Source organism: Amblyomma americanum, chromosome 1 (assembly GCF_052857255.1).
Source record: "Amblyomma americanum isolate KBUSLIRL-KWMA chromosome 1, ASM5285725v1, whole genome shotgun sequence".
Classification (NCBI taxonomy): domain Eukaryota; kingdom Metazoa; phylum Arthropoda; class Arachnida; order Ixodida; family Ixodidae; genus Amblyomma; species Amblyomma americanum.
In genome coordinates this window covers 51,257,164-51,273,776 of record NC_135497.1, presented here as the reverse complement: position 1 = coordinate 51,273,776, position 16,613 = coordinate 51,257,164, and the positions used below count along the sequence as shown (strand labels likewise).

The following is a 16,613-nucleotide window of genomic DNA, read 5'->3' as shown; positions in this document are numbered from 1 at the left end:
CCATTCATATATCCCTGGGAGTCCTCATATTACTCCTGGCGCAATGGTGCAGCGGTCTGAGGGGCTCTGACAGGGGCTTTAATAAAGTTCCAGTATGCCTGGGATGAGAAAGGACGGCGCTTCATGAATATTTCCCACCAAGAGTTTTTTTAATGCGCTTTGTAGAAGCCGAGTTATCGGTAGGCAAAATTTTAATTTCAGCATCTTCGCGCCTCATCCTCTCGTCCGGTCACTTTTTGCACGCTTATAAGTTTGCGCTCCTTCGCCGCCCCCACCTACGGGGGCGAAGCTCCCTGACCCGCCGGAGCTACGCGGCTTACTGGCCGCGGCCATAATAGCTGCCTGGCGTCTGAAAGAATCTAACCAATAGCCATCTCTCAACTTGTACGCGCAGGTGCGAGTGTCAGACGAGGGTCCGAGCATGGAAAAGTGGCCGGAAAGGGCTTGCCAACTTTCGCGCGTGATTGTGGGTACTCAGCAGCGTGTTTCAGTGTATTACATGGCTCAGCTGCTCATAACACAATGTAGTGATTGAGCGAGTTGATGTGCTCTCCTCGCAAGGTGTTTCAGAGCCCCTTTAAGCGATACTTCACTGCCCCCCGCGATGGCAGGTGCTGCCAGCGGTGGGACTTGTGCGATCCAAGTTGCTCCTGCCACCAACCTGTCGCGACCAATCATTAATTTAACTGCCACCTGCCATAGTGGGCAGTTTGCTCACAATCCGATCGGCAGGTTGTGATGACGCCGCAAGGTCACGTGATCTAGGTGGCCCACCTGCCTCCTATAGGTTGCTTTTCTGAGGATTTTTCATGGATTTTTCGCTCATGGTCAACGAAGCTGACGAAGGAATTCCTGCGACACGATCTCCTTAATGCTATCGCGTTAAAATATTCACACATCATTCTTTTGCCATTTATTCCTCCCATTTATCCGCAAATTCACGAGCACATCCCCACCTATCCACATTCCCACTTAACCCCACTACACTCACGCACGAACACTGTCTCTCTGTTGACCGACTGCACAATAAAATGCGCTAATGTGGATGTTACCGTTTCTGCAACACCAGCCGCCCCTAAACGTATTGCGGCAAAACAAGCAAAGAAACAAATTTTGTTTAGTGGCGCGGGCTCATTGAAGAAGCGTGATGAATTCCCCAAATCGGTACCACTGGCATCGGGGGGTTTTCTACGTTATCGCTTTTGCCCCCCGCATCCAGTGGGGCGCGGTTCTTGTTTTCCGAACTGATGGGAGCGTGCGGTGTCTGTCGCAGCTGGTGCTTCGTGATGGAGTACCTGCCCGAGGGCTCCATCCGCGACCTGGTGCGCAAGAAGGGGCCTTTCAAGGAGGAGACTGCTCGCCTGCTGTCGGCCCAGGTCGCCTTGGCCATACAGCACGTTCACGAAAAAGGCAGGCACTCTTTCACGCTCTCACAAAGCGTGCCTTGTTTGTTCTTCTCGAAATTAGTATATTCTCAATAATCTTTTACCAACCTGTGCTCTCCACCCCCTGGCAGTGAGTAAAACGCATTTAATCCGTTCAAAATAAAATTGAGCAGGACTGCGCGAAAGAAAATTGAAGATAAAAGAAAGAAGCGAGAAGAAAATGAAACGGCGGGCTTGCCCCATCCGCGAATGCACCCACACAGAATTGAAGGCCCCGACGGTGGAGCACCACAAACCGCTCCCGGTGTGAAGAAATTCTCCGAGGGCACCTCCGTTTTCTTTGGTGGGGCGACTCTACACAGGAAGTTATCACGCGACGTTAAATTCCCGTGCCGCCGAGACTATAATCACACGGCATTCTGAAGCGTATACGTGTACTACTATCAGGGACTGAAATGCCCTGTGTCCGTATTCTGTAACGATCCATTTCCTTTCCATTCCATTTGCTCACCTTTCATTGGTCGCTGCTGCCATTGCCGTAGGGCGTTAGAGTCTTAGCCGTCACGGTAGCCGTGACAGAAACGCACCCATGATGCCCGCTGCTTTGCATAAACGCGTCTCGAGCCCGTGTCGCACTGGCCGACCGGTGTCTCGAGTGACAGAGCACGACACGCTTGACGAGCTTTAACGCCGATAATTCGGTCTCTGCAAAGAAACTGGGCGTAGTTTGAGCGACTAATTATGGCGGCGGCGTCGCGAACAGTCTGTCAGTGATTTGCCGATTCCTTTCCTACCTGCTGTTGTTTTCGTCACACTGACGTCACGGCGGAATGGAATGGCAATAATGTTAAACGTTATAAAATACGGCCACAGGACGCACCGCCGCTCGATGAAATGCATCGCTGCGTTGCCAGAGCGTTGCTTCGTGTATGAAGCCGAAGGATTGAAACACCGTTCCGCACACGACCGCCCCTTGGCGATAAAATTTATAGCACATCCTGGACACTTCTGTCCCCGATAGTCGATGAATAGCTCTGAGCATGCCGCCATCACTGCAATATTTCAATTTTTGACATCGATATGAGAGACTTTATTAGATATTTCGATTAGCGAGAACGCGACGAGCTTCAGTGCGGCCTCCTGTGTTAACCCTGTGAGGCGCAACGTGCAGTTGCGCACATGGCAAACTGGAAGCTCTTTCTCACTATGTGCCACACATAGCAGTGATTTATTTGTTCCTGCAGAATTTAGCGTTATCATATCTCATTTATGGTACTTATTTATTTTTGAAGCCTGAGCATACTATTTAGGCGGAAAAATGTTTGTTTAGGCTCGCCATTTCAAGTAGCGATTGAAAGGGACGTGGTACATCAAAATACCCACTTCAGAATCATTGGTCACCAACAAATCAAGGGCCAATGGACCTGAATGCTATGGCTCGAAAAGAAAATGGGTATGTTATATCGGTAATAGCATTGACACTATTTATGCAGGGCAAAGAACGCACGAACCCCGCTCTAACTACCGGTGTACAGTTAACATCGCCATACGAGCTAGCTTTATAATTCGAAAACAGTGTTAATTGTAGAATGCGTTTCCGGACGCGAACGTTGAATTTTGCTGTCTGTAGACAGACTGTATGCAGAGGGGAATGATCTTTCTGCCTGCAGAAAGATCTCCAGATACGTAAAAATTGCCTTAATAAACCAACTAGTTAATTTTTTTTTTCAGTGCATTTCTGTTACGAAGGGGACTGGGGCCGCGCTTGTCGAGCTCACTGCACGTCTTGAAAATAATAAACATTCAAGTAATGCCCCCTCAGAAAAAAAATTATTGAAATTCGCTGTTGCGACTGAAGTTACAATCGATAAAAAAGAGCACATTTGCTATCGTCTACGGCTGGCAACCTAAGTGAAAACGAGCGTTTCTCTTTATTTCCCACGCTATAAGGTTCAGGTGGCCGCGAGAAACGCAGGCTAGTTTCTTCCACGAGAGCAAACAATGCAAAAACTGCAATATTAATCGACACCTCACCGCTTCTGTCTTCCTGTCTACGTGCGGTGTAGTTATGCATGATGCTACACACGGCTAAGCTTGTACATAGAGTGCGCCAATGGTGTGCTGCCGACCAAAGAAAACCTATAGTCGTAGTCTCTGCGCAATTTCTCGTTCTTTCGCGAGTAACGACGACCTTTAGTTTCCTAAGACGAGCGGACGGAGCAAAAAAAAAAAAACGAGCGGAGAGACAACGACATCGTTTTTAGTACCCGGTTTCTTGCGCTGCTCCACTGTTTCTGACCAGGGCGTGTTTGTTGCTTACTAAAATGTGTCCTTTTGTAATCAAAATCTGCATGAACACGCAACAAGGGAGAAAAATCGCGGGATAAGGTTGCTCATGAACAAGAGCACCGTCGCTATCCGTGCGGAGGCCAAAACTGATGCTTCAAGAAAGGCTTAGGGCATCGTAGCAATCGGCAGCTGAGATGCACGACGCTTTTCGAAAATTGTGCATGTATTTGTGAAGGGGGGTGGGGGGGAGGCAAACATGGAAGTAAGAGTTTTCAAAGCACTTTTTCTGATTTCACTGCGCACCTGTGACGTCGTCCCTTAGTGACAAACTGTGAAGTTAATCCTAGAACAAATTCTGAAAGTATGAAGCGTCATTTCGAAGGCGATGTATTTTAAAACACCACGAAACGTGCGCATGGTAGTCAACCGCCGTTGGGGTACGAGACGGTTGCGCAACCCATAGAAACGCATGCAAGCAAAACTGTCTTCGCATGCAAGCGAAGCTGTCTACGTAAAACGTCACGATAAATGTGTGTTGTGAAGCCGGACATAACCCAAAAGGCGCTTACATGTGTTCCTATGGGTCGCACTGCCTTTCCATGTCCCCCGCGTGGTATCACCCACACTCGTACGTTACGCGCTGTTTTAAACATACATCGCCTTTGAAATGGCGCTGCTTTATACATTCAGAATCTGTTATAGGATGAACTTGGTTGTTCTTCACGAAGGGAGATAATAGGTACAGTGTGAAATCAGTAAACTGCTTTGAAAAACTTCTGCTTCCATGTATTCCTATGGGAACTAAGCCCCCCCCCCCCCCCCCCCCCTCCTCTCTCTCCTCCTCATCCAGGCGTGTCCGCTGCCGCGAACGCCCCATTTGTTTGTAAACATAGGGTTTGTCTATATGGACACAGCCAGTGCCTCCTAGAAAGAAAAGGCCTCTGCACACCTCCTGTGACGTCACGAACCTTAACTGGTTGGCCATATAACGGCATGAATTTAGAACGCAAGGCTCTAGAAACGACCGTAGCCAAGATAAGAAGCGACGGTGGCGAGATATTTGCTGCTGTCACTTCTTGTGCTTTATGTTCTAAATTCATGCCGTTATATAGGTTTGGTTTGGTTTTACGGAGTCTAACGTCCCAAAGCGACACAGGCTATGAGGGTCGCCGTAGTGTAGTGAACTGGCCAAGGTGAGTGACGTCGCAGGAGGAGAGCAGAGGCCTTTTCTTCTTATAGGAGGCACTGACACTGCTTGATTTCCCCCCCCCCCCCCCACCCCCCCGCTCATTTTTTTCTTTTTGCGCGAAGAACGCCATTTAAACTCGTCGCCTGCAGTTTAAAGCTTATCGAAGCCTGGTGCGGAAGCTTATTAAGATAAAATAGCCACACATTGCACGAATTACGGCAGCACAGGTTACAACGAATTACAACAATACAAGTGGTAAGAGATAAGCGTACACGGAATAACATATCCCCGATCAATACTTCAGGGATAGGCCCGAATCACTCTGCTTTATCGTGTGTAATTATTATCGTGCAGCAAGCCTCACTGATATAAAACAAAGCCCGTCTTGCTGTTCGTCATCATAAGTTATCTCTAAAGCCTCTCTCATAAGATATATCAGAAAAACCAGCTCGCTTCGAGGTTAAAATGAAACGCGCAACGCGAAAACAAAAATACAAAAACAGTAGCTGCTGGAGGAGAAATACAGGATGGACCTATTAACACTTACACATAGTGCACTTCTCGACATTGAAATGAACATCAAGTGCGCTAGTACTCAGCCTCCAACTACGTCTCTCGCGTATCGTCGCTCCCATTGGCAATATCTTGTGTTTCATTTGATACAGCACACTTCGGCACGCGCCGTCTACTCACACAAGGTGAACGTAATCGCTAGAAAATTTGCCCCGCCTAGTTGGTGCTTGCATAGCTGGAATAGTTACCGTAAACACGCACACACGCACGCACAGAGAGAGAGAGAGAGAGACGACAGAAGGAACGAAGCGGACGCAACACAGCGCCGCGAACAACTCACATTTACTGAAAGGTCACGTGCTTTTGTACAGCGAATGTTGGGACACCGCGGTGACTCAGTGGTTATGGCTCTCGGCTGCTGACCCGAAAGACGCCGGTTCGATCCCGGCCGCGGCGGTCGCATTTCAATGGAGGCGAAATTCTAGAGGTCCGTGTACTGTGCGATGACAGTGCGCTTTAAAAAACCTTATGATGGTCGAAATTATCCGGAGCCCTAGCTACACTACGGCGTCCTTCGTAGCCTGAGTCGCTTTGGGACGTTGAACCCCATAAAACCAAACCTATACAGCAGGTGCTCGTTAAAATTAAAAGGAACCGAACGTACAGGGGTGCCATGCCGCCTACTTCATCTGCCTATTGTATTGATAAGTGCATTAACGAGGTCTTATGCAGACTTGTGAGCAATATTCAGGCCTTGCTGACTCGCTTACGGCTTTGTCCACACCGTTGGCCTGCGGTGAGAAGTATACGATAGGCCAGACAGGCGGTTGCCTGAATGCAGTGTCGGCGGTAACGCGTTACAAGTAGCTGCGTTACCGGTAACGCGTTACTTTTTTCGGTAACTTAGTAACGCACCCGTTACCATTTGAGACCTGTAACGGTTAACGTACTTACGTTAACATTTTTCGGTAACGTGAGGTGTCACGTTACTAGTTACTTTTTGTTCCAGTTGTGACCCACTCCGTTCCCTTTTCCTAGAAAAAAAATCGCACAGCACCTAAAGTGATGTTGCAAATAAACAAATAGGTGCTTTCGACGACCTTTGTTGCGGCTCGCATGCATGCCAGAAAACACCTGCTCTTGACCACGCGTCCAACTAAAAAAAAGATAGAATAGCAATAAAGCACGAAAGACATGCACGAACACGCATTCCCACACTCGCCTTCGCCTACCTCTCCTTCTTAAAAAACTCACACACACAATTCTATAAAACTGATACTGAAAAACCGCGCACACAATACAGGGACGAAGAAAGGAAACGACAACACGAGCGCTAACTTACAACTGAACTCAGTATGAGTACATACCAACTCGCCCAGTCTTCTACTTTGGAATTCTCTAAAGTGTGGAAGCATGCCGAGCATTCTGGAACATCACATTTTTCAGAATTAGTTCAACGATGTTTTCCTTGTGAGGTTATAATTGATGATGAAGTGCCACTTAGTGTTTAATGCCACATTCAGAAGATGGCTTCACCATGTGCCACAGAGTTAGGATCCAACACATGTAACTCTACAGGTAACTTTAGGCCACTATAACATTGCTAAGCTCCTGCACATTTCTGCAAAATATCACGTAAAATGGTTGTTTGGGCTAGAATTTTTATGTGAAATATGGGCTTTATAAAACTGTCATCTTGAGTTCTTGCAGCGAAGATGCACTAATTAAAATTTATAGCGATGAAGTAACGGCAAAGTAACGTGCGGTAGTTTTTTCAGTAACGGTAGCGGTAACGCGTTACTTTTCTTTATAGGTAACGTAGGGCGGCAACGCGTTCCTTTTTTCTTAGCGTAACGAGTAACGTATTTAGTTACTTTTTTTCGGTAACCCCTACAACACTGCCTGAATGAGGGGCACGCCAGAAACCTGGACAAGACAACGGGAGGCAGACCGCTGTCGTGAATGCCGGAAGAGCCGTCCTGCGCTTGAAAAAAAAAAGAAGAAAAAACAATTATGTGCAGATGCTTGGCAGAAAATAATTGAAAGCTGGTGGCACATGTGTCAGCAAGGCCTCGGTATAGCTTATCAGGTTGACCACCAGGCACACCTCTCCTGTAAACATTAGTGTCTGTCTCTCTATCATTCATGCGATTACCAACAAAATTGGCAGACAATGCAGGCAATGGTATGAAAATAAATTGGTCTGGATTAGATTGAATGTTTGATTCCTTTTGGTTGTTAACGAGCAGTTACTGTATTAAAGCAAGTAATCTTTCAGTAAAAACTATGAATTGTTAGCGCATCCCGCCCACTTCGTTCCTTCTGGTGACCTTGTTTTTTGGCGTTAACTATTCCAACTCAGCACACACAGCCAAAACACAATTACATACACATATTCATTAATCCCAAAAAACGTGCCGTAATTAGAATAGCTTGTTTCAAGCACTGTAGTTATCACAAAACATTTAATGATGATTTTATTCACTTCACTATATGTCTGTATACTTTATGCAGGGCGTTTTACCTAAGACTTTCAGCAGTTTTTAAATTAGGCTTTTTGAGCTGGAAGAGCGCGTTTTTCGGAATAGCATTGTCAGTGGTGTAGTACATCAGAACACAGCTAAGACGTGCTGACTAGCAGGCTGGTTAGCTAATATTGAATAGCAACTTTATGACTATTGCCCTTAAATTGGAGTCCATGGTAGAGAGAGGTTGGTCAGATGGTTTTTGATAATCACAGAGTCAGCAAGGGAGGGAAAACCTCTGGGTGCTTGCCAACGCTTCGACAAGGGGGCTTGCCTTCCTCTGGGCAAAGCGTTCATCACTGGCGGGGTTTAAATAGGGTCATCCATCCGAGGAGGAAGGCCCGGTGACGGGGAGAGGAGGGGGAGAAGTGGGAAGGGTGTTAGGATGGGGAGGGTGAATCTTGTACAGGCATGATGGCTACTAAAGTTGTTAGCCCCTCCCCATGATTCACCCTCCCCATCCTAACACCATTTCCACTTCACACCCTCCTCCCTCTCACAGGACCTTCCTCCTCAGAGTGAAAGCCCTACTTAAACCCCGCCAATGAGGAATGCTTTGCCCAGACGAAGACAAGTCCCTTTGCCGAAACGTCGGCAAGCACCCTGAGGTTTTTCCTCCCTTGTTCACTTTGTGATGACCCTTAAAAATTGATATTCATATCAGCTCTCAGACATTTGACAACGCAGTTCCCTCGCCGCAGTGGTGCAATAATCTTGGGCCATTTTGCGCGCCATTCGAAAATCGCGCTTCTGCGGAGGCAGAACAGCGGTGCCTATCAAGCTGCGTCACTCCGTGGCGCACGCGGCACGTGAGAATCTCTGCCCCGTCCACGCAGCAGTGCTCACACTAATGGTTAAAATGTTAGCTATTCAATATTAGTTAACCAGCCTCCTATAATCTTAGCTGTGTTCTGATGTTCTGCACTGCTGAGCTGACAATGCTGTACCGAAAAGAGCACGCTTCAAACTCAAAGCCTAATTTTTTAAAAATTGCAGAAAGTCTTAGGTGAAACACCCTGTATATTACAAAAAATATCTGAGCTTGTAGTTTTCAGCTGACGTTCCTACATGTGTCTTGATTTGTCGCGACTTTTTTTTGCGTTTTGTGTTAGATTTTGCGCTTACCTTGTCGCATTTAAACCTCTTAAGCATTAATTTCAGCGAAACAGACAGCCACTGCTAAAGGGGAAAGGAAACTCAAAACAAAGGGGAATAAGGGAGTAATTACTCATGTTTTTTTTATTTGGGGTGTTGATCAATTGGAAATTTGCAGTGTAATAATTTTTGTCAGGAAGATAACTGTAGTTTATTTTAATTTAGTTCCTTTTATCTTAATTTATTGTATTTGATTGCCTTTTGTTTAAACTGACCCGTGCTTTAGAAATACTTCTGAAGATATTCGTCTTTTCATTTTCTGGTATTATGCTTCTTTCAAATTTTTCTAATTTTCTTCTTCCTGTATTATTTCCCCTTCCCGGTGAATCGTTCTTGCAAGCCCCGGAGGTGAATAAACACAATATTCCCAGAGGCGCTGTGCCCCGAAACCAACCAATTATACAAACGATCGATTTTTCTCTGCTTCGTAATTATAACATTTTCGCGGTCCAGTAAGCCTCTGGCTCACTGGAACTTACCGTTATCGCGTACATTTTCACTGGCAGGTCAGGCACCTTTTCCAAGTACAGTCGATTTTTAGTAATTACAACTTGTAGGGGAACAAAAATTTGCTGGAATGATTCGGAGTTGGTATCAAGATGAGAGTTTTTAATGCACCTGATGCGTGACGGAACCAAAGTGTCAGTTCGGATTAACAAGATGATCTAATTGTCGAGGGTATACACTGTACAACTTATCCGCACGGTGCTGGCATATTGCACTACTTTCGAGCACCACAGAGACGAGAAACAAAACAGCACTGCACATATCACGTGCTGGAACCCAGCAGCCCCGATAGTATTGCTATACTTCCCTAGTCTGTCCCGTTCTTCTAACTGTATTCTATTCGCTACTTCGCAGGATTTCTGCATCGTGACATCAGCTCTTCAAACGTGCTGATTGACAGCCGCGGAAACGCGAAGCTGATCGACTTTGGACTCAGCCAGGTCAGCACATCTTTGACTTTCAAAAGACGCAGTTGGTGCAAACTGCTCCGCTGCGTGATTTCAGTCGGGAGCGTGACGAAAGCTCAAACTAACGAAACAGGGACACTAACACAGGTCGCTAAGGAGACTCCAGTCGCTGCCAAAGCTGGAAAATCATTTTTACGCATGTGTGCTGCAAGTTAATATGAAGGGCATACGGGGCGATTTAACGCTGCTATAGCGTGTGGCGAGGACTCGGTTTGTGTTGAGCTGTCGGGGCAGTTCACACTCGCTTCAGGCGCCCTGACGGCGAACAGCTGAATTAACAGCTGGCTGAAAACGGAAATTAAGCACCCTTATGCCAAAACAAACTCGTTACCATTTGCTGCAAATTTTCTTGTGCGTTCTGAAAAATGTGTTCACCAGAAGCGCGATGTAAATGTACAACACGCGCTTTAATGACTCCAACATTCAAGGCGTTGCAGCAGTCAAGCATTGACATGGATGGCTAGCTGTCAAAATGACGTCAGTCGTCGACATGTTAAATGGAGTAAGACGACATCATCGGCCGCTGACAAAGGAACTCCGGGAGCAATGCGACGGCAGATAATGCGCGCTACACACCGGCACTGTTTGCAAGCCCTTGAAGCTGCGGTTAAGGCCTCGGGCGTTGCGACCAAACTTTGTATATTTGATCAACTCTATGTTCCAGAGGTATACATCGGCTTTGTAAGCGACGCGCTTAATAAATTAGCCGATCTCGCAACGGAGTTGATACGATTAGCCGCACCGAAAACCAACCTCATGCAGCCGATAGCAGGTTTCAGTCAGTAGCTGATGAAAAGTTAACTCACTCCATTGATTTCATTTTTGTCCTCCTCTCGCTTTTTTTGCAGATCGGCACCGAAGCCTGGTGCCGCTGTGGCTCTCTGGCCTACATGGCTCCAGAGGTCATTAGGCAGGAGCTCTATGGTAAGCAGGAAACCAGGGACCAGACCCCTGAAGCGTAGTCGACAATCGTTTGGCATGAAACGTCGTCTACTGCTTCGTCATTTCTTTTCAACACCAAACATTAGGAATACTCAGGAGTGTGTAATTAAGCGGTGCATTTTGCGACTGTTCTCTAGTACCTCCACCATTGGTAATTTTCGCCTTTGCTGTAAGAGTAGAGCCAGAAAGCACATTCTACGCCTGCTCCGCTATCGAAGGCAGAGGTGACCAGTGGCAAGAGGGAAAAAAAGAATGTGGCAGTCCCTGTCGCAGTTTTCTTTCAATTGGCCGCTGAGAAACGTTTGGTTAAGCGGCTATTACGTTCAGCAGCTGAGCCATGGCGCAGGATGGACGTTAAATAATCTCAGCGAGTCGAAATTAATCCGGAGCCGGTGTGCAGGTTTGGGACGTTAAACCCCGCATGCGTTTAGCAAATGGTCATAGACAAGCTTGCGCCGTTTGTGTGCAACCGTTCTATATTAAATTCACTACAGTGTCTACTACACTGCATTTACTACCATATGGTCAGTAACGTCACCTGGTTGCAGATAAAGCTTGCAGCCGAAAAGCAAGCTGCTATGAAGAACTTCCTGTATGCGCATCTTCTCCTTCGTCGCCTAGAGCAGTGATTAGGGTGTGGTTACTTCATTGACGATCGGTGGCAACTTTTCATTTCTCGTATAGTAGTAGGTAGTTATTTGGAAACGACGCTTGACGGCGATTCGTCCCGTCGCGAGTAAAAAAGACTAACACAATGACGTCCCCGGTGCTGCGAAAATCGCACCGCCCTCTGGCGTGGTTCCGTGCTTTGCGAATACACTTGACACCATGGTTATCGGCATGTTCGTAACCGCAGCATCGGGCGTTTCTATCCGCCGTTCCGGTGCCACGTCACTAGTGCTGATCATTTATTACTCGTGACTGTACTATCGGGCCCGTATCAACTGCATGTGATTTTCGCCTGCGACGCTGCGAATTCTGTCAGTCTGCGACTGGGGAGGGCCGTCCCCAAGCAGCACAGGTAATTGGCCCGATATTGGACATGTCACACTGGTCCTTTACAACCAGCCTTTGCCAATACATTTGCAATATTGGGCCGATTAACTGTGCTGCTTGGGTCGGTCTGTCCACCCACGGCTTGCGACGGGTTTCCGTCCGGTTGGAGTTCAATCGCAGCGTCGGTGTGTTCGGTCTGCGACTGACCAATGAGGAGTGCCGAGACGGCGGGCGACGAGAAGTCAGGTGGGAGTGGTTGTCGCGATAGAAGGAAAACGGTTTATTCCAATAAAAAGATACGAAATATCGCCTAGCATCTAAAAATACGCAGGTTATAAATTCGTCAGCTCATTCCGTGTAGCATGTCTGTCGCGTTTAATCATGGGTTGCCCACGCGGACATTAAGAAACCTTGCGTGCCCCTCCGACCGAATTCGCTGGGCACGAGTTGCATGTGAAAACATGACCGAAAATCGCACCGCTGCGGCACCAACGGGGCCGAATATTTTCGCCCTAGTCGCTGCGTGTAAAACGGGCCTTCTTTCGGCGTGTTTCCTCACAACCTTATTACTTCGAGACCAACAAGAAATCACGGGCAGGAGGACCAGGAGGGTGGTAGGCGAGCTTCACAAAAGTCCTTTTTGTCGGTGCGCTTACTGCCCGGAGCATTTCTTGTGAATTAACTTCTTGTGAGCCGGCTAGTTGTGGAACAGCGTCGTACCATGAGATTTAGCTCTGAATCTGATGTGTTTGGGCAACTTCTTCGCGATTGTTCCCTTGGCTACTGCTATTTCCCAGCAACAACCTAGCGCACCTGGAGCCTGATTTTCAGCAAAGCTAAAGCCAGCATGCAATACAAAGCAGACCGCATTAGACGCGCCGCTCAAAGAGGCAGCGTACCAGATCCTCACCAGCAAATATATTCCAGAATTAAAGGAGACACAGGAAAAGAATTATAAAAAGATGGGTTAGATGACGTCTCTGGGTTGCACCTGGGATTGGAGTCATCTCTGCTATCGTTCGCAGAATCGGGTATTGAAAGACTGGGGCAGGCACTTGGCCGACCACAGAAGGAAACGAGACTGCATCGATGTGGGCGTTGCGATTCGCTCTTGCGCTCATCAACACTGCAACCAAGGGAACCAAGGCACCTATTTTTTCAGAACGGATATTACGCAGGATGAGCCGCAAGCAGCACTGCAAACCTGGCGCTAGCAAAGGGGCGCGTGATGTTCATAAAAAAAAATAGCAGAATGAAGATTCTGCCTTACAGGACTGCCTTGTTGATAGTTCACATTGGAAATAACAGCGCACAAAAGACAAATGACCAGAATAAAGACACGAGATGAGGCGCTGACTCACAACTAAGGCTTTAGTCCAAAAATTTGGGTATATGAAGGATGAAGGAAAAGCATGACACGTGAATTAAGGCAAAACATGAAAACAAAACAAACATGCGCGCGCCGCTCAAAAATTGCCAAGAAACTAAGAGCTCCTTTTTTTAGATAAAACAACACTAGGTTCATTAACGCAACCGCGTGGATTCGTTGCGACAAAATATGCTTCTCCCACTTCCCGGAGCGTGATCTCGTCCTTGTGGGAGTACAACACCTGAGCGTGATGTAACAGAGCAGAGCATTTTTTTTTTCTTTTTCATCACTTCGCACCCCCGACAGTATGTGAGAAGTTGAGAGTGGTCATTGCTGTTTGCTAGATTATTTTGGTGTTCTTGGAAACGCTTGTTCAACGAAAGTAATCTAGCAAACGGGAATGACCGGTCTCATCTTGTCACACACTGTGGGAGGTGCGAAGTGATGAAAAAAAAATTGCTTAAGGTTTAACTCTTCTAAACCTAGTTGTACAAAACGAAAGTGAGTGATATCCGCGGGGTGGTGAAATGTCGCTTGCTGACGACGTTGCAATGTCCTTCGCGTAACGTTCCGAGATGACCCAGGTTCGCTCGGACCACGGCGCAGCGTGCACTGCCTTAGTGAACGGTGCGCTCCTCTTTAAACGGCAGCTAACCGTCTGACAGCGGGAGAGCGCTTGCGCGGCGGCAACAGCTGGGGCGGCTGAGAGCGCGCGCACCGGAACCACCGCGGCGAGTGACTATAGCTAGTCGCACGGTCGAGCCAGCGCAGCTACGGAGCGGCTGAAGGTTGCTAAAGGTGAAAGCGACGGAGTCTGCGAAAGCGGGTAATGGTGTAGTAAAGCTTTCGCTCGAAGGTGCTCTGCTCTGTTGCATTACGCTCAGGTGTTGTACTCCCACAAGGACCAGACCCCGCTCCGGGAAGTGGGAGAAGCATATTTTGTCGCAACGGATCGATCCACGCAGTTGCGGTAATAAACCTAGTGTTGTTTTATCTAAAAAAAAGCTCTAGTTTCTTGGCAATTTTTGAGCGGCGCGCACAAATTTTTTTCGTTTTCATGTTTTGCTTTAATTCACGTGTCATGCCTTTCCTTGATCCTTTATTATGCCCCAGGTTTTATGAATAACGCCTTAGTTGCGAGTCAGCGCCTCGTCCTGTGCCTTCCTTTCTTCTGTTCCTCTGTCTTTTGGGCGCTGTTACTTCCAACATGAACTTATGCCAACTCGTCCAACTGAATGGTATACTTGTCGATAGTGATTATGGTCTGATAACGCTCATGTGTGGCTTAGTCCATCGTATAAGCTCCTTGACGTAAAGCACCGCGATGGCCCGCTCCAGGTATGTCTGCCGATTGGTGGTCTTTCGGCATAGTGCTCTTCGTGATGCTGGTCGGCAAAACGCCGCTGGCCATCTACGCTGCTGAGAAAGGTGTTGACCTGCACCTGGCCCGGAGGGACATCCGATACCGCCGTAAGTACTCAGTCTGAGGTGGTCGCAGTCAAGGGAGAGGCGAGCCTCGCACAGTGATGTGACGTTTTCCGAACCCATGCCTCTCAGGCGGCCGGGTGGGCTAGTTGATCTGACAGAAGAAAGCAACAGAACAAAACTGCCTTGTTGTTAATGTACGGATGAAGGCTGAAAATGGTGGCCTTACCAAATGATAGTCAACATGAAACAAAGCGCTGCTACCAACGCAGAGTTGAATCGATGCACTTATGTTGTGTTATGTTGTCTGCACTTCGAGTTCTCATAAGGAGGAACATTATTTTCCCAGTCTTTTAGCGGTGTACTTCTATCTCGACGGGCTGTCCGATGAAAAAAGCTAATGGGTTAGCGCGTACACCCTGCCTGCATTCAGTCGTCCGAGTAACATTCTAGTTCTTATGACGTTTGGCCGAATCTCCTAGCACTACCATGATATCAGGCAGTGCGCTAAAACATGTATGCTGCGTTGCGTCCCCCCGATTAACAGCGGTGCCAGTAGCACAGTTTTCTGGCACTAGCTTAACGCGCTGCGGAGAGAAAAACTACCAGACGCTTCTCGCTCTCCAACGGAACAACGACCCGCTGATGGAGCACCTAGATCGGATCACGTGGCCATAAAGGGCGCATACCACACCGATGACTAGAGCAAGTCCTCTGCACTGACTACCTTGTGCTAGTCATTGGAACGATTTAGCACCGCAAAGCCCCTCTTCCCGCCAACGGATCTGGAAGGTATATGGTGGCCGCTTCCCGACGCTCCCGGCATGAAAATGACGTTTGTGGTGCCCTGTGCATCTGCCTTCGTAATGTCGGTATTATAAATTACAAAATTATTTTCTGCGCAGTTGGCACATGGAGCTTAGTGATATCGTGAACGAACGCTCAGCAGAAATTGGCAGCAATGATTTTTGTAACTCGTCTAAGCAGCAATTGCACATGTACGCAAACCCTAGAAGAAAACCTAGATGCTTTGGGCGGCCACCGCTTCATGCAATTACCTGCAAACTTTTGTGCTCGCTGTTCTGGCAGCGTTGGACCACGGTGGCAATATTCCTTCCAATCCCGGGGCGCGGGGATACCAGTGACTGCCCCGCCCTCTTCACGCGGCGAAAGCGGCTCTTGCCGATGCGCGAGCTGCCCTGGCAGCCTGGCAGCTCGCGCGAGCCCCGGCGGGCACGGCTGAGCGCCGGCTGGGACCATGGGGCAGGCTGGAAGCATAGCATGAACGCCTCAGCTTTCATGTTTGTGCTTGCGCTGTTCGCCCTTTTTGTGCCACGTAGCGACTCCCACAGCGACGCGTCTGGTGACGGCAGTGCCACTGTCCCCAGCAAGGCCAGAGAGCAATGGCCCGACACATTGCGGGCGACCGAGCGCTACCACCTGCAGCCTTTCGACAGCCGGTGTTACCTGCTGCCCTGGAGCGCTATATTCACCATCCTGTTCAGAATGCTGACGGATCGCCCAACAGACAATCATTTTCTCAAGGACGTCCGAGTGGCGCCCGAAAACCTGCCCCACTTCGTGGCCGCCCACCAGCCTGGCACGAAGTTGCTTCTGCTCTTCACTGAGTTCGCTTGGGCACTGATGGCCCTCGTCGGCGCAGGTGTAATCGGCGCACGCTTCGCGAATCAGTGCGGCGGGGAAAGACGACAACAGGTGGACTCCTCCTACATGTATTACTACACCAAGCTCCTGACGGTCGCCCAGGGAGTGATCATACTCGCACTTTGTGCCTTTGTGCTTGCCTTTATGGCCAACTACGGCCTCGGCTCCAGCATTGGCCAGGCTCCG

General features: G+C 48.2%; 1 protein-coding gene across 3 annotated transcripts in view; it reads left to right on the top strand.

Annotated features, from left to right (window-relative positions):
- The window catches only part of LOC144112804 (protein kinase C iota type-like), a 39,354-nt gene that overhangs the window by 13,703 nt on the left and 9,038 nt on the right, over positions 1–16,613 (top strand). For 2 of the 3 annotated variants that reach the window (XR_013310476.1, XM_077645618.1), the window contains exons 5-8: positions 1,274–1,410; positions 9,918–10,003; positions 10,879–10,954; positions 14,676–14,807. Coding sequence is in view for 2 of the 3 variants with exons in the window: in XM_077645618.1 (XP_077501744.1) it covers positions 1,274–1,410; positions 9,918–10,003; positions 10,879–10,954; positions 14,676–14,807 (431 nt within the window). In the remaining variant the exon portion in view is untranslated. The remainder of the gene's footprint in view (positions 1–1,273; positions 1,411–9,917; positions 10,004–10,878; positions 10,955–14,675; positions 14,808–16,613) is intronic. The other variant, XM_077645620.1, reaches the window with a different exon arrangement.